Raw genomic sequence first — 19,520 nt, 5'->3', positions numbered from 1 at the left:
ATAGAAACAGCTCAACTATCTTATATCCAGGAAAGTTGAAAGGGCACCAGTTTGAGAAGAACTGGCAGCTACACCAATGGACACCCTTTCCTTCTGTCCCTTAAAGCCTGAAAAGGATATCCAGTCCTTCTCCTAACGTTGTCACCAGTATATGGCCTCGGCTTTGACTCGAACTTGGCCGAGCCTCATTTTTGTGCAATAAACTCAAATTCGACACTTACTGAGTTCAATAGGTTGGAGTCAGTAAAAAGTATTTTTAGGGCACATCTAATTGTTTTAACAGACAAACTACATAATTAGTAATATTAATAACCTAGTCCTTTATGGGTTAATAAATATAAGTTCCAAGATAACAAGTAAAGTTCGCCTTTAACATCATCCCGTTCAGTATTTCCGGTTGCCCAAAAAAGTTCTCGTCCTTTTCTAGCGTTGTTATAATAACCAGTCCTGTATCCTCTGCTTTCATCCTGTACTTCCTTCTCTTTTAAGATTTATAACTAAGTTTGGTGGGTAACCTGCCCTTCCCTCGGCTTTTTGCTCTGAAGTAACAAGGTTGGAAGCATAAAAGAGGCTACATGGAATGTACAAAAGTTGCCTTTTTAGTTCTTATTCAACAGTTTAGTTTCCACACTGCAACTTCAATAACCAAATCCTAACTATTCGCTTTGCTTGAATGCGGTGTTTGTTACCTTGGAATCATTAATATACTTTCTTTATAATATAGTTTTTCCAAAACTAATGAATAAGGCTTCTAAGTTGATTACATAAACAAGTTACTCTATCTCTTTCTCTATATTTACTATCTCTATTCACCACTTTCATCTGCTGTAGTTGAAGTTTTATTAATTTACAACATGGATGTGTTTACTTAAGTTTTGAAACTTTGCAAAGTATTAGTCTTGTTTGTTTAATAATCTAGTGGTCTTCGTGGGTAAAACGATGGTCCCTATATCGGAGGATGAGGGACGGGGCCAAAGTAATATTTCTCGTGAAACACAACTAAACAGAGATGGGGTAGAGTAGTCTTCCTATCTACTTGTTCCCTGTTTCTCCATCATTTACGGGTCCGTAGAGGATTCTACGGCCATCTGCGCTACCATTGGTTTAAAACAGTGGTTCTTAAACTTTTCATAGACGCCGAACACAATTATATGTAATATATTTATCTCGCGGAACACTAACATTAAATAATTTGAAATTCGGTATTTAGCAAGAACTTAAAATTAAATTCAATAAAAAAAAAGGGACAATTTTTTGTTTTCGTATCTTTCCTAAGTTTCTAAATTTCAATACATTTAAAATAGAAATTTCGCGAAACACTTGGACCATATTCGCGGAACAACGGTTAAGAACCACTGCTTTATATCTTCTAAAATTATAGATCTGTGCACAAAATAACTATAGCTCAAAATTGAGAAAAACAAAGTGTACAAGAGAACCAGATTTCATACGAATACGTGGTTCAAAGTGGGAGATATAGAACGGCCATAATTTTACAGAATTTCATGACCCAAAAAATTGTCAACCCCTCATGTCTTTTACATTTATAGATCTGTGCACAAAAAAACTATAGCTTATAATTGAGAAAAACAAAGTGTATAAGAGAAAAAAATTCTATATGAATACGTGGTTCAAAGTGGGAGATACAGAACGGCCATAATTTTACAGAATTTCATGACCCAAAAAATTTTCAACCCTTCATATCTTTTACATTTATAGATCTGTGCACAAAAAAACTATAGCTTATAATTGAGAAAAACAAAGTGTACAAGAGAACAAAATTTCATACCAATACGTGGTTCACAGTGGAAGATATAGAACGGCAATAATTTTACAGAATTTCATGACCCAAAAAATTATCAACCCTTTATATCTTCTACATTTATAGATCTGTGCACAAAATAACTATAGCTTATAATTGAGAAAAACAAAGTGTACAAGAGAACAAAATTTCATACGAATACGTGGTTCTCAGTGGGAGATACAGAACGGCCATAATTTTACAGAATTTCATGACCCAAAAAATTTTCAACCTTTTATATCTTCTACATTTATAGATCTGTGCACAAAATAACTATGGTTTATAATTGAGAAAAACAAAGTGTATAAGAGAAAAAAATTCTATATGAATACGTGGTTCACAGTGGGAGATATAGAACGGCCATAATTTTACAGAATTTCATGACCCAAAAAATATTCAACCCTTTATATCTTCTACATTTATAAATCTGTGCACAAAATAACTATAGCTTATAATTGAGAAAAACAAAGTGTACAAGGGAACAAAATTTCATACGAATACGTGGTTCTCAGTGGGAGATACAGAACGGCCATAATTTTACAGAATTTCATGACCCAAAAAATTTTCAACCCTTTATATCTTCTACATTTATAGATCTGTGCACAAAATAACTATAGCTTATAATTGAGAAAAACAAAGTGTACAAGGGAACAAAATTTCATACGAATACGTGGTGCAAAGTGGGAGATATAGAACGGCCATTATTTTGCAGAATTTCATGACCCAAAAAATTTTCAACCCTTTATATCTTCTACATTTATAGATCTGTGCACAAAATAACTATGGTTTATAATTGAGAAAAACAAAGTGTATAAGAGAAAAAATTTCTATATGAATACGTGGTTCACAGTGGGAGATATAGAACGGCCATAATTTTACAGAATTTCATGACCCAAAAAATTTTCAACCCTTTATATCTTCTACATTTATAGATCTGTGCACAAAATAACTATAGCTTATAACTGAGAAAAACAAAGTGTACAAGAGAACAAAATTCTATATGAATACGTGGTTCACAGTGGGAGATACAGAACGGCCATAATTTTACAGAATTTCATGACCCAAAAAATTTTCAACCTTTTATATCTTCTACATTTATAGATCTGTGCACAAAATAACTATGGTTTATAATTGAGAAAAACAAAGTGTATAAGAGAAAAAATTTCTATATGAATACGTGGTTCACAGTGGGAGATATAGAACGGCCATAATTTTACAGAATTTCATGACCCAAAAAATTTTCAACCCTTTAAATCTTCTACATTTATAGATCTGTGCACAAAATAACTATAGCTTATAATTGAGAAAAACAAAGTGTACAAGGGAACAAAATTTCATACGAATACGTGGTTCTCAGTGGGAGATACAGAACGGCCATAATTTTACAGAATTTCATGACCCAAAAAATTTTCAACCTTTTATATCTTCTACATTTATAGATCTGTGCACAAAATAACTATAGTTTATAATTGAGAAAAACAAAGTGTACAAGAGAAAAAAATTCTATATGAATACGTGGTTCACAGTGGGAGATACAGAACGGCCATAATTTTACAGAATTTCATGACCCAAAAAATTTTCAACCTTTTATATCTTCTACATTTATAGATCTGTGCACAAAATAACTATAGCTTATAATTGAGAAAAACAAAGTGTACAAGGGAACAAAATTTCATACGAATACGTGGTTCTCAGTGGGAGATACAGAACGGCCATAATTTTACAGAATTTCATGACCCAAAAAATTTTCAACCTTTTATATCTTCTACATTTATAGATCTGTGCACAAAATAACTATAGTTTATAATTGAGAAAAACAAAGTGTACAAGAGAAAAAAATTCTATATGAATACGTGGTTCACAGTGGGAGATACAGAACGGCCATAATTTTACAGAATTTCATGACCCAAAAAATTTTCAACCTTTTATATCTTCTACATTTATAGATCTGTGCACAAAATAACTATAGCTTATAATTGAGAAAAACAAAGTGTACAAGGGAACAAAATTTCATACGAATACGTGGTTCTCAGTGGGAGATACAGAACGGCCATAATTTTACAGAATTTCATGACCCAAAAAATTTTCAACCCTTTATATCTTCTACATTTACAGATCTGTGCACAAAATAACTATAGCTTATAATTGAGAAAAACAAAGTGTACAAGAGAACAAAATTTCATACGAATACGTGGTTCACAATGGGTGATATAGAACGGCCACAATTATACAGAATTTCATGACCCAAAAAATTTTCAACCCTTTATATCTTCTACATTTATAGATCTGTGCACAAAATAACTATAGCTTATGACTGAGAAAAACAAAGTGTACAAGAGAACAAAATTTCATACAAATACGTGGTTCAATGTGGGAGATATAGAACGGCCATAATTTTACAGAATTTCATGACCCAAAAAATTTTCAACCCTTTATATCTTCTACATTTATAGATCTTTGCACAAAATAACTATAGTTTATAATTGAGAAAAACAAAGTGTACAAGAGAACAAAATTTCATACGAATACGTGGTTCACAATGGGTGATATAGAACGGCCACAATTTTACAGAATTTCATGACCCAAAAAATTTTCAACCCTTTATATCTTCTACATTTATAGATCTGTGCACAAAATAACTATAGCTTATAATTGAGAAAAACAAAGTGTACAAGGGAACAAAATTTCATACGAATACGTGATTCTCAGTGGGAGATACAGAACGGCCATAATTTTACAGAATTTCATGACCCAAAAAATTTTCAACCCTTTATATCTTCTACATTTATAGATCTGTGCACAAAATAACTATGGTTTATAATTGAGAAAAACGAAGTGTATAAGGGAAAAAAATTCTATATGAATACGTGGTTCAAAGTGGGAGATATAGAACGGCCATTATTTTGCAGAATTTCATGACCCAAAAAATTTTCAACCCTTTATATCTTCTACATTTATAGATCTTTGCACAAAATAACTATAGTTTATAATTGAGAAAAACAAAGTGTACAAGAGAACAAAATTTCATACAAATACGTGGGTCAAAGTGGGAGATATAGAACGGCCTTTATTTTACAGAATTTCATGACCCAAAAAATTTTCAACCCTTTATATCTTCTACATTTATAGATCTTTGCACAAAATAACTATAGTTTATAATTGAGAAAAACAAAGTGTACAAGAGAACAAAATTTCATCGGAATACGTGGTTCACAGTGGGTGATGTAGAACGGCCACAATTTTACAGAATTTCATGACCCAAAATATTTTCAACCCTTTATATCTTCTACATTTATAGATCTGTGCACAAAATAACTATGGTTTATAATTGAGAAAAACGAAGTGTATAAGGGAAAAAAATTCTATATGAATACGTGGTTCAAAGTGGGAGATATAGAACGGCCATTATTTTGCAGAATTTCATGACCCAAAAAATTTTCAACCCTTTATATCTTCTACATTTATAGATCTTTGCACAAAATAACTATAGTTTATAATTGAGAAAAACAAAGTGTACAAGAGAACAAAATTTCATACAAATACGTGGGTCAAAGTGGGAGATATAGAACGGCCTTTATTTTACAGAATTTCATGACCCAAAAAATTTTCAACCCTTTATATCTTCTACATTTATAGATCTTTGCACAAAATAACTATAGTTTATAATTGAGAAAAACAAAGTGTACAAGAGAACAAAATTTCATCGGAATACGTGGTTCACAGTGGGTGATGTAGAACGGCCACAATTTTACAGAATTTCATGACCCAAAATATTTTCAACCCTTTATATCTTCTACATTTATAGATCTTTGCACAAAATAACTATAGCTTATAATTGAGAAAAACAAAGTGTACAAGAGAACAAAATTTCATACAAATACGTGGTTCACAGTGGGTGATGTAGAACGGCCACAATTTTACAGAATTTCATGACCCAAAAAATTTTCAACCCTTTATATCTTCTACATTTATAGATCTGTGCACAAAATAACTATAGCTTATAATTGAGAAAAACAAAGTGTACAAGAGAACAAAATTTCATACTAATACTTGGTTCACAGTGGGAGATATAGAACGGCCATAATTTTACAAAATTTCATGACCCAAAAAATTTTCAACCCTTTATATCTTCTACATTTATAGATCTTTGCACAAAATAACTATAGTTTATAATTGAGAAAAACAAAGTGTACAAGAGAACAAAATTTCATACAAATACGTGGGTCAAAGTGGGAGATATAGAACGGCCTTTATTTTACAGAATTTCATGACCCAAAAAATTTTCAACCCTTTATATCTTCTACATTTATAGATCTTTGCACAAAATAACTATAGTTTATAATTGAGAAAAACAAAGTGTACAAGAGAACAAAATTTCATCGGAATACGTGGTTCACAGTGGGTGATGTAGAACGGCCACAATTTTACAGAATTTCATGACCCAAAATATTTTCAACCCTTTATATCTTCTACATTTATAGATCTTTGCACAAAATAACTATAGCTTATAATTGAGAAAAACAAAGTGTACAAGAGAACAAAATTTCATACAAATACGTGGTTCACAGTGGGTGATGTAGAACGGCCACAATTTTACAGAATTTCATGACCCAAAAAATTTTCAACCCTTTATATCTTCTACATTTATAGATCTGTGCACAAAATAACTATAGCTTATAATTGAGAAAAACAAAGTGTACAAGAGAACAAAATTTCATACTAATACTTGGTTCACAGTGGGAGATATAGAACGGCCATAATTTTACAAAATTTCATGACCTAAAAAATTTTCAACTCTTTATATCAGTGGCTTTTAACCTTTTCAAAGACGCGGTACACAATTATATGTATATATTTTTCTCGTGGAACACTAACATTAAATAATTTGAAGTTCGGTATTTAGCAAGAACTTAAAATTTAATTCAAATTAATAATAAAGGGAACAATTTTTTATTTTCGTTTCCTTCTTGAGTTTCTAAATTTCAATTCATTTAAAATTGAAATTTCGCGTAACACTTGGACCATATTCGCGGTACACCGGTTAAGAACCACTGGTTTAAAAACATAACTTTTGCACGCGCTTTAAAATGATCTTTTTTAATCGATTTTTTTTGTGATTGGATGAAATAATGGTAAGGTTCCTGAATGGATTGGTTAAAGTAACCCATAAAACCCATGGTGATCATTACACTGTTTTACTCGCCTTTATCCAGGTTTTTTTCTCTCTCCTGTAATTCATTAAGGGGTGCCACTTCTTTCACTGCTTCCTTCCTGGTCTATTGTCCATTCTTCTATAAATTGTCAAGTGCCCATTCAAAGAGACCGACAGTATCGCCATCAATATAATTTTTAATGAAACTTTGTTACCATTCTTTACCTTTCGATTATCTAATGCTCTTAATCACGTTTTATCTTCTTTCCTATCTCCATTACATTCAATTAAGTGCCAGGTCTGTCAACCCCAGCTCAAGCTCTAATATAACAGCTCAAAATAGCTCAAAAAAAAAAAGAAATCTGTAAAAACAGTGTCGTTAACATTAATTCATTGAAAAAATTAATATAAATGTTCCATTTTAAATGGTGCTTATTTCTTCGCAAACACATTTCTATTTATTCACACATTCGCACAATAATTTTACATACGATACAATTAGCTCTCATATGTAATTAGCTCTCATATATAATTAGCTCTCACATTTATTTGAACCATTTTTCTGGGGAAACAGATTTTTAATTTTTTTTGTAGGAGATATACACGTATGGGCTACATTTTATTAAAAAAAAGTATTATTAAAAAGTACTGGGGAACTCCTACTTACAAAGCCATGCTCTTGACCACTAGACCAACACTCTAGCAAGATATTCTTAGCGTAATCATAGGTCATGAAGTCTTGCTTTTATTTGATGATAAAACAAAATTTATCCTGATTCTCCCACAACCATTACATTGCACTACATCTTTTAAAATCTTCAAATTATTATTATTTTTGCTCTTTGCGTCACAAATAACATTTTTTTTGCAGTCAGAGGACCCTCCCAAAACTGGTGTATTTCTGGTGGAAAATTAATATTGAAAAACCGTTCACGAATAAGATAAAATTGTAACTTTGATCTTAAATATCTCTACAAATATTAGGGATATCGAAACGGGGTTAATGGCATTTTTTCACAATTTTTTATGTAGTTTTCATAATCATTGTCAAAACCAGTGGTCCTTAACTGAACTTTGATCAGTTTTTTTTGGCCGTAACTCCGCCAAAAATGAAGTTACATCATTGGGGATGAAAAATTTGAAATCTAGACCCCCCCCCCAAAAAAAAATATATATTGTTCATTATTTTTGGTGACTGATTCATAGTTTCAATAGGATGAAAAAAATAACTGCCAGTTTCAGTCATGATATATTTTTATTATGCCGTGCTATTGACCTAGGTCATCTTCAAAGCTAATTGACAATGTAATATTTTGCATCATCAAAGGGTTGGTAAGTCTTCTGTCTTGTCTGCTCATGGACTGAGTGTCAACAGTGTTGAACAGACAAGACAGAAGATACACCAACCCTTTAAATGATGTAAAACAGTATATTGTAAATTAGCCCTGAAGATGACCTAGTCCCTAGGTCGAAAGCTCGGCATAATAAGCTCGGCATGACTGAAACTGGCATTAATTTTTCATCCTATTAAAAGACATATAGTTTATTTAATGGGGTTTACCGGATTTTCGCTTTCATAAAAAGTTATTAGCTATTGGTGCGTTTTAAATGGATCACCCTGATATACGTATATTTTTTTAAAGCGGTATTAGTTAACATTGTAACTAGTTTAGGCTGAATTCACCATGAACCCAAACTAGTCTCAAAATCCATTGCAATTCCTTTCCCTTCAAAGTACCTGAAGGATGAACTGGACCAATTGCATATTAAATATTATCTATTGCATTACATCTGCAGTAAAAATTTAAAAAAAGTTCATGCGAGTGTTTTTTAAATCAGATTTCTTGGCCAATAGAAAATTTTTCTGTGTTCAAAAAATGTTACCACAATTAATCAATTAAAATAAAATGTAATAAAATTGAATGAATATGAATTATGGCTAATGGAATACACAGCTGAGATACACTCTAGGCAAAAATGTGGTCAAAGTTAAGATAGCTTTTGAAATATTTAAAAAGCTCCAGGACCTTTTTCATACAGAATGGACCGTCTGGTTTTTTCCTTTAAATTGAACCCTTTACTTAGGAGCAAACTGTGGACTTTACCACGGTTCTGGGAATAGAATACATTTGAAATGAGTTTGTGTGCAAACAAATTTGGGTAAAACCACTTTTGAATATTAAAATAAAAAGGTTGGCAGAATGTTTTCCTCCCTTTTAGGAGACAGGGGAAAAAAAGGGAGTGCATTTACATCCAATTTAATTAGGAGTTTAAATTGCATCTCGTACTTGACTGCCAGCAAGAGCATAATATATTTAAGAAACAAGTACTTTGCTTTTCAAATGTACACAATTTTATTTATAAAGTCACTTAGTTTTTTCTTTTTACAAAAAAAAAAAGAAAAAATATAGTTGACTTTACTATTAAACGGGTTTAGTTGAATCCAAAACAATTTGAAAGACCCAACACACGTGTTACCCACGTGCAAATAAATCCTATCCGTAACTGTCTTCAAATTTATATAAAACCCTAAAAAAACCTGCTCACTTCTCGCAGAATTTATTCAATAATTAAATATTTATAGAAGCTTTATAGAACCAGTTCAACTTCTAAAATGATTTTAATTTGTAATTAGATGAAATAAATATAAATTTAAGGGGACTGGTCTTGGTCTAATGGTTGTAATGGTTTTTGAGGAGATGTTGATGGATAAAATAACACTTTTGTATCGGTATAAGATATTATATATTTATATGACTGACTGCCAAGGACTGTATACTTTACACTACAAGAACAGAACAGACTGACTGACGTGGCTAAACGATGTGTACAACTCAAGTGTAAGACTTTGAACAGAATCTCCCGTTTTTATATACCACTCATCCACTCTAGCGTAGGGGTAGTGAAACCCCACCACTCACCCACTCTAACCAGAGAGAGAGAGACAGCCCCCTTGGCACACAGAGAAGGGAGGCTCGGCGAATGTATATGAAAACGAGAGAAAAGTCAAAAGGGGATTCTGTTCAAAGTCTTACACTTGAGTTGTACACATCGTTTAGCCACGTCAGTCAGTCATATAAATATAATACAAATCTTATACCGATACTAAAGTGTTATTTATCCATCAACGTCTACAACCAACATCTCCTCAAATATCATTACATTGGTTTTTGAGGAGATGTAGACGTTGATGGATAAAATAACCTTTTGTATCGGTATAAGATATTATATATTTATATGACTGACTGCCAAGGACTGTATACTTTACACTACAAGAACAGAACAGACTGACTGACGTGGCTAAACGATGTGTACAACTCAAGTGTAAGACTTTGAACAGAATCTCCCGTTTTTATATACCTTGGCTCTGTGTGCCAAGGGGGCTGTCTCTCTCTCTCTCTGGCTAGAGTGGATGAGTGGTGGGGGTTCACTACCCCTACATGGTCATGAGCGTGGCTTTGTAAGTGGGAGACCCCAGTTTGAATCCTGCTTATGACTGAGCTTCCTGCCCCTCCATGTCCCCAAATTGGTAGTTTGACGTTAGGCCCCGCCTGAAAAAAAAATAGGCGATTACTTTTCTTTGATATTATAAAGAATAATTACGGTTCTTATTTAAATTTAAAGTAAAGGCACACTTAAAATATTAGTCAATCTTATTTATATTTCTGAGATATTGATTGACGCCTTTGCTCTTCAGTGCTCTGGAACTCTGGCCTCTTCCAGTCTATTCCAGTCGCTGACAAAAAGCTAATAAATGGTTCTGCCTGCAGAAGAGGAGGAACATTTTTTTTTACTGAATTCGATGTGGTAACATTTTTTGAGACTGTTCTCCGTTTTTGCCAGAACAGAAAACAATCTATCATTCTTTTCGGATTTTAAGACCTGAAATTCATTTTGTTCAGTGTCGAGGGTGATGAAGTGGAAGCATCGACTATCTCTCCAAACGGCAGACTCTGGTGCGTGCTTGATTTTCTTACCAGCCTTACGAACTGAAAGTTCATTTTTGTATAAAAATGAAAGCAGATCGAAGACAAATCCCAGAAAGACTGTGATACCATCAGCCCGAGGAAGTTTTAACAAGCTTGGGTCATTTATAATAGATGTTAGTGGAGGAAATATTCTTATTTGAATCTTCCAGATCTTAGACAGAGACTTGCAAAGGGATGATTTGGATAAATCTTAAAAAAAAAAGATATAGAAGAAGATAGACGATCAAGCTTCAATTGGTTTCTCTATAGTTTGTAGATCATTTGGAAGATCTTCCGAGTAGTCTGTGAAGGAGATTTGCTAGTTTCACTTTTTTTTTTAGTCTTTGAAGGGACTTTATAATAAGATGAACTTCGTAGTTCTTTTATTTTTTACAGTAATTTACCTTTCCCTGGGGATCCACTTCCCAAATTTCCAAAAGGATTTAGTTCTTTTTCTAAAACTATTATATTAATAACAACCGCACGCAGAAGAACCATTTAGTTGGCGAAGTCAATAATGTTAACAATAATTTGGCCTTCAAAGAAAAGAAGGATTCAGAGAAATTAATGAAAAAATAACTTATTTAGTTTACAAAAACGAAAAAATAAAAATGCTTTCGTCACAAAATTATAAAAGATGAAATATAAGTAAGTAAATAACGGCACTTCATCAAAAAAGAAACGGAAGTGGACAATGCCAAGTAAATACAGTCGAGCCTCCCATAAAGGACACTCTCACCCCAAGTTTACTTTCTACATAAAAGAACCTCCGTCTAACGGTCACTCTACATAGCGAACGCAGACATTGATTTTGGGGTACGGATTATATGTTTCGTTTGAAGCGGTGATCAAAATTATTATCCCCTCTCAAGTTTTTTTTTTTTTTTTTTTCTGGTTTTTCCTAAAGTTTCCTATATAAGCTCCATACATCTTGTACCATTTTAATCATTTTTCAATATAACTTTGGACGAACAATATCATTTTTTCCGATATGTCTCTCAAACGAAAGTGGTTAACTCTAGAAGAGTGTGTTGGAAGATTTTGCAAAAACCAAATCGAGCCAACGTCAACTTGCCGAAAGGTTTGGTATATTTCATAAATAGTTAATAAATTATTATTGTTATGAATAAGTGTGATGATTATTATAAAAATTATTAAATAAGTCAATAGATATGTAGTTTTTTAAATAAATTTTTTGGTTAAATAAGAAAAAATAGCTGCAATAATTATGCAATTATGTACGTTTTTAAATCTATTAATAATAAACAATTTTTTAAATAGATGTTCGAAAAAAAAAACCATATTTTGTCATTATGAAACCTGCCTACCTCCTTCTAACGACCACCTCCAAACAGCGGCCACTTTGCTTTCCCCCGCCAGTGTCCGATATTGAGAGGTTCGACTGTAAATGTATATCAGCCTAAAAAGGAATACTTAGAATGAAGAAATAAAATAAATAATGAATATATTAATTTATAAGATTCCTTAGGGACATGGCGTTTAGCGAATAGTTGTAATTATTATTACAAATAAATAATAATAAATGAATAAATAAAATCACAAGATGGTTGTAACAATTTCAGTTATTTATTTTTTTAAGTATTGCAAAAAATATCTTGTAGACATTTTGAAGGGAGTAAAGTGAAGGTGTAATATCCCTTACAAAACGTATTGGAAATGTAGAAATTGAATTCTGAAGGAAGATATCTATCTTTTCAACTGCACATCTTCTGGCTGCCGTTTCTATACTTCGTCCAAACCCTACTCCATACGTTCATCATACAAATCTATTCTTATCCAAAGCAAACATACTGCATTCTCATGTACATCTAGACATTTTGCTTCTACCCACAACTTCAATATATATATATTTACTCCACTAGCGTAGTTATCAACACTTGTCATGTGACCCACCCTTAACAAAATTTCATAACAAAATACACTGTATGCATCCTCGTGTAAATGGTGTACGAAATGATGATGGTGCAAGAAGAATCATAGTTTTAATTTCGGTATTATCTTAGTCTTATCTTATTTGAGACATTTTATGAGCAAAATGTGGAGGTGCATAATCTCTTCATTGATTTTAAAATGGCTTATGACCGAGTGAATCGTAACGGTCTATTTAAATGTATGAGAGTACTTGGTTTTCCGGAACTACTAATTAGACTGGTGGCTATGTACTTAAGAGGAAATTGCGGAAAAGTCATGGTCCAAGGCAAAACTTCTAGGGAATTTGAGATCAACAAGGGCCTCAGGCAAGGGGACCCGATGTCGCCAACCTTATTTAAATATTGTCTTAGAGGCGATTATGAGAAGGTTATCAGTCCAATCTAGGCGGGAATTTGTACACTAGGATGGTAAAGGTCTATGCTGATGACGTGGCTTTATTGACAAGATCTCAAGCAGAGCTGAAGGCGATATTCTTGGAAATGGAAGCAGCGACCAAAGAGTTTGGATTGGAGGTTAACTGTCAGAAAACCAAATATTTGGTTGTGAAAAGAAAGAGAAGGATATTTCGGAACCTACGTGTGGGGTAAGGAGTAAGGAATTTCAAATATTTGGGTTCAGTGTTAACCTCTAAAAAAACGATGTAACAGAAGATATTGCTGGACGAATGGCTGCTGGAAATAGTTGCTTATGGGCTCTATAAACGGTGTTTAGAGAGAGTAGCCAAAAATAAGACTTTCTTAAGACAGTGCTGAGGGCGATTGTCACCTATGGCTCAGAAACACGAGCAGATGAGCAAAGGTTACGACAGGTGGGGAAAGGAAAATATTAAGGAGAATATTTGGACCTGCGAGAACAGAGCAAGACTTCAGAATCTCAGGACGAACCAAGAAGTGGCTGAACTGTTGCAGGTGAGCCTGATATTGTGTCTTGCATAAAAGGCAGGAAGACTGCGATGGTTTGGGACAAATACACCGAATGGAGGATATGAGGGCTCCAAAGAGAGCATTGTGTGGGCATCCTGGTGGGAGAAGGCCCCAGAGGCAGACCAAGGCTGAGATGGCTGAGGGATGTGGAAAATGATATTGAGGCGGTCGTCCCTGCAAGGTTGGAGAACGGCTGCTAGGGACCGTGAACGGTGGAAAGCTGTTGTGGTTGAGGTCCCAGGCCCTTCATGGGTTCTAATGACCAGGGAGTAGTAGTAGTATTATCTTATCCCAAATTAAATCATAATTTATTGTATTTCCATAGACTATCTACAAAAGCTAATGATATAATCTTGTAATTTTATTTTTATCCAATATTAATGCATGCCTCGCCTTCATAATTTTGTTGTTTTAATCTGTTTGAAAAATATTTGGCAAATTTGTCTTTAAACGCATAGATTTTCAATTAAGTAATTTTATTTTCCCAATAAAGATTGTCAGTAAAAAGAAAAATTAATACGCTAAAATACGAAATATTTGACTGATTATGAAGACTGAATGTCAAGTTATATTTTTCTCGACTGAACTCAGTCCAATATTCAGTACTCTCTTTTTCTCAAAACAGACGCGCTGCTGTAAACAAAAAAAAACAAGAAAATAATAACACGAACATACAAACTAGTGGAAACGAACTTTTAAAAATAGAATTATCTATCTCTATTAGTTGAGAACTCGCTTATTCATTTTATTTATTGCGTCATTATTTTAATTTTTTTTAATAAAATAAAAGAAAGGGTAGGAGAGAATAATATTTCGCCTCTTCTATTTTTAAACCTACTTCCGCTGCACCCACCGACCTTTACAACTTTAATTCAATATTTCAAAAGGGGAGACAAAAAAATATTACGAGAATTGTTAACTTGAAATTAACGAACTTTAAATTTTTAATGAATTCATCTGAGCGAAAGCGATTTAATTATTTTGACATTTTGTCGAACAAAGTTTCGATTTTTTTTTTAATTTATATTTTTTGCTTCAGAAGTTTTTATTAAATTTATTTCAAAACAATTGTCGGTTGTTTTCTAGTTTATGTTTTTATAAAAAAATAAAATAGTTCTTTTAATCAATTATTGATGAAAACTGAATTGGTCTGGATTTAATTCATGTTGAGACGCTTCTAAAGTTTTTAATGACAAAGTTGATTGATTCAATGTTATCTAATTTTAATTGCGATATGTTTTTTATTTATTTATTTTTTTATAAACTATGGAAATTCTTGATAAAATTCAAATATATTTCCGGAAAATGTAAATACGAGGGTCGTTTGAAAAGTCCGTGCAAAGTCAGAGAGATAGCACTACTGGCGCGTATCGAGGTTATGTTTAGTTAGTAGCATCTCTTGGAAGAACACACACCAAGTTTCAGCCAGATCGGTCTATTTCTTTGTGTTTGGCATTCGTTTGAATCGAGGAAGTCGAGTGATTTTCAAAAAATGGACGAAAAAGAATTTCGTGTGTTGATTAAACACTATTTTATGAAAGGCAAAACGCCTCAGGAGACTAAAGAGAAGCTTGATAAACATTATGGTGACTCTGCACCTTCGATTAGAACAGTTTATAAGTGGTTTCAAAATTTTCGGAGTGGCCATATGGGCACAAGTGACGCTGAACGTTCTGGACGCCCTGTTGAGGTTACTACTCCAGAAATCATTGATAAAATCCATGATATGGTGATGGATGACAGAAGAGTGAAGGTGCGTGAGATTGCTAGTGCTGTGGGCATCTCGAATGAACGGGTACATAATATTTTGCAGCAACATTTGGACGTGACAAAGCTATCCGCAAGATGGGTGCCGCGATTGCTCACGCTTGACCAAAAACGAAATCGTGTGAAGTGTAGCAAGGACGGTTTGCAGCTGTTCCAGAAGAATCCGCAGGACTTTAAGCGTCGTTTCGTCACTGTGGATGAAACATGGATACATCACTACACTCCTGAGACCAAAGAACAATCTAAACAATGGGTTACCAAGGGGAAATCTGCGCCAAAAAAGGCGAAGACCGTTCCTTCTGCCGAAAAGATTATGGCGACTGTCTTTTGGGATTCGCAAGGAATAATCCTCATCGACTATCTGGAAAAGGGTAAAACTATTACAGGTGCATATTATTCATCGTTATTGGACCGTTTGAAAACCGAGCTGCAAGAAAAACGCCCACGATTGTCCCACAAAAAAGTCCTTTTCCATCATGACAACGCACCAGCTCACACCTCAGCAGTTGTGGTCGCAAAATTAATGGAAATAGGGTTCCAACTCGTTTCACATCCCCCCTATTCTCCAGACTTGGCTCCCTCGTACTACTATTTGTTCCCCAATATGAAGAAATGGCTGGTGGGAAAAAGATTTTATTCAAACGAGGAGGTGATTGCAGAAACGAATGGCTATTTTTCAGACTTGGACAAATCCTATTATTCGGAAGGGATCAACAAACTAGAGCAGCGTTGGACGAAGTGTATAAACCTAAAAGAAGACTATGTTGAAAAATAAAAAATGTTTACCCCAAAAAATTAAGTAGTTTTTATTTTTGCACGGACTTTTCAAACAACCCTCGTAAAAGTGAATTGAAATATGAAAATTATTTGGGCTCAATCAAATTTTTTAATAAAATTTTGTTGGAAAAGAAAAAAATTACAAAAATAGGACAACTAACCAATCAAATTGAAAACCCAATCAGACTTCATCAACGTTAATTTCCTCTTTTTGATGTTTACTCTAGCTCGAAGTATATTTTTACACAAAATTGGTACATCGTGTACATCCTGAAGTGGCGTCCCTTATAATTCATTCAATTCTGATTGCCATCAATGATAATAAAGAATAAATAATACAAATAAACAAACATAAATATGCAAAAAATTTTTTGGCAGATTATTTATTCATTTAACAACCTGATTGGATTGTTAGTTTACTCGTCTGCTCTCTACAGGGGAAAATTGTCGGCTAAAAAAAAGAATAAATAAAATATTGTGTTTTAAGGCTGAATAATTGGTTTCTAAAAAAAAGAATTCAAATTAAACAAGAACTCAGGACCAAGTATTTCTTAGACAATCATCAATAGAACGGTCGGGTTTCGAATCAGTCGCTTGTTAATCATTGACTTAACAACTGTATCGTAGTCTCGATAAACCACTTTTCACAAAAACAATTAGAGTAGAATTAATCCAAATTTGTCGTGACTGGTGCTGATTTTTGTAGAGGCTAGAAATAGTTTCAAAAACTTCTACTTTCTTCACTATACGGCAACTCCTAGTTTCCTCTCTTAACCACTATGATTGTTTAGTGTATGGCGGTCTTTCTGGTGATATTGAAGCTAAGCTCAAGCGCCACTCATGAACTGCTTCTATTTTCAGCATTTCCAGAGACTCTCGCATTTCGCCACTGCTACGATGAGTTGAAGTGGCTTTTTCCTGTCTCTTGACGTCAATATTTTTTGGCTTCTTTCCTTTTTCAAGTCATCCAGTCTCAAAGGCCTTCCTATATCTTTCAACTCCTCAAGTTTAAATCCTCCATCCATTCCCGTAACAATAGATCTCGCTCATCTGATCTCTATATTCCCTCTCACCGTACCTCATCCTTTGACAAATCCTTCCTTATATACGTGCTACCTCTCTCTCGAACTCCTTGCCATTATCTGTCCGCCATGCTCCTACCCTATCTATCTTTAAATCTCTTCTATTCAGTTATCTCCTTTCTATTCAGCTTCCTCTGGAATTTATTTCCTTAATTTCTGCTGTTATTTTTATTTTCACTTTTTGTAAATATGTACTTATTTATTTATCTTTTTTCTGTTTAATCACAGGCCAAACTGTTAAGGCCTCTATTTGTTCCTGTATTTATTCTTAGGGGACAATTGTCCCAGAATAATAAATTTCTTTTCTATTTCTATTTCTATATTTTGAGAGATTTCATTCAGGGATGCTGCTAGTTTATTTCGTTTGTATTTTGATACATCTCCATGTACAGATTGAGAAAAAGAATAATTGGTCCATGTTTCGAGTCTAATCAGTGGAGAATCTAATTGTGATTCTAATTGCCGGCAAGGAGGACAAGATTGTACAGACAATGGCCACAACGCTTTTTTGGACTTTGAGATCTCTGTGGCAAAGTAGATTACCCACTTCTTTCGCGTCCTTGGGGTATTCCCAACAACATTGCAAGAATACAGACTACACGAAGACCAGTGAAGCTAATATGTATTGTAGTACTGGGTTCGATTCCCGGTCTTAGGCCTTGGATTTTATTTAATGGTTAATAAAAGAAATTTACAGTAAAATATGTTTGCTAGTCACCTCCGTCCACGACACCTAATTAGTAGTTGAACGTTAAACCCCGCTTGAAAAATTAGGCGATTACTTTACTTTATAGACAACACGAAAAGCAAAAGACACTTTGTAGCAGAGTTAGAAATTTGGAAAATTTCTGCAGTCTGTTCTTGGTCGGCTAGAAATTTAGGAGAGATTTAGGAGATTGGTAAATGAACATTGTAGTACCAAAAAAGATCTCAAAATCTCCATATTTTGAGTTTGGTAATCGCCAGTATTGAGGAAAAGTCTCTATTTGTAATGTTAACTGATTATACAGCGATATTTTCGGTGACTAATTGGGTCTTGGAGTGATTATTTGGATCTCATATTTATTAAGATTTAGGATTTTTCTCCATCTTTTCAAGTAATCCATCGTTATCCAACTTTCTGGAAGAAGTTCTCGAGAGCTGCGAGAAAACGTTTTTGTTGAAAGCTATTATTTAATTTTGTATTAATCTAGTTTGAAGTTTGCACTGATTTTTATTGACTGTTTATTTAAGTGGATCCATCTGTTTGTTTCAGAGGCCGTATGGAATGAATAGCACTGTGTCCCAGCTGGTTAAACGTTCAGCTAGACGTCCTTGGCGCTGGCCGTGGAAACACCGCCATCTGACCACTCGTCTCTATGAGGCCTGGTCTACGGCGGCTACAACGGCCGCTGCTGCGGTTACCGCGGCTCACTGGCCGGTCGGCGGCGGTAGAAATATTTTGCCCACCATATCTCTTTCGCATGCTACCGTCGCCAACGATATAAATACTAGCCATGCGATCACAGTGCCAACATTTGGCAGTCCATCGTCAGATATTGTACTCGCATCGTCGATACAATCGCCCATCTCTACAGATATTGTAGCCCTTTCTGGTACTGTATCTGATAGCCCTTTACTCTCTTGGCCTGATCTAAGATTGAATGAGACCCTGTGGTTTGCTGAACTAGAACTAGCAAACACATCCACCACATTTATTTTTGGTCCATCTAAAGAACTATCAGTTGCAACAATTGTGGTGCTAGCATTCATCTTGGGACTGATTATCCTCGCCACTGTAATTGGTAAGTTCTTATTTAGGTGCTATTAATTAAACTTACATTTTTTACATTTATTAATTTATTTCTACATAAAAATGTACCAACTATTTAGTAGTGTATTTAGGAGGGGTTAAATAAGGTTTTCTAAACTTACATTTTTAATGTTTCTTACATTCATACACCTATCCCACCAGCCGACCATGTGCGGTACCTTGGAATGTACCTAGACAAGAGACTTACCTGGAACCCCCATACGAGACTTAAACGTACCGAACTAAACAAACGATACAAACTTCTAGCCAGACTACTTGACAAACGCTCAAAACTCTCACTACAG

At 34.0% G+C, this 19,520-nt stretch overlaps 1 protein-coding gene across 16 annotated transcripts in view; it reads left to right on the top strand.

The window, feature by feature from the left end:
- The window catches only part of LOC141447354 (5-hydroxytryptamine receptor-like), a 314,431-nt gene that overhangs the window by 82,350 nt on the left and 212,561 nt on the right, over positions 1-19,520 (top strand). For all 16 annotated transcript variants that reach the window (XM_074114797.1, XM_074114811.1, XM_074114805.1 and 13 more), the window contains exon 2: positions 18,679-19,207. In XM_074114797.1, the coding sequence (XP_073970898.1) occupies positions 18,691-19,207 (517 nt within the window). In that variant the 5' untranslated portion in view covers positions 18,679-18,690. The remainder of the gene's footprint in view (positions 1-18,678; positions 19,208-19,520) is intronic.

This window comes from Rhodnius prolixus, unplaced genomic scaffold, assembly GCF_049639745.1.
Source record: "Rhodnius prolixus isolate KJV_2025 unplaced genomic scaffold, Rpr scaffold_7, whole genome shotgun sequence".
NCBI classification, from domain to species: Eukaryota; Metazoa; Arthropoda; class Insecta; order Hemiptera; family Reduviidae; genus Rhodnius; species Rhodnius prolixus.
The sequence above is the reverse complement of the archived record's forward strand: the minus strand, read 5'-3'. Positions and strand labels throughout refer to the sequence as shown.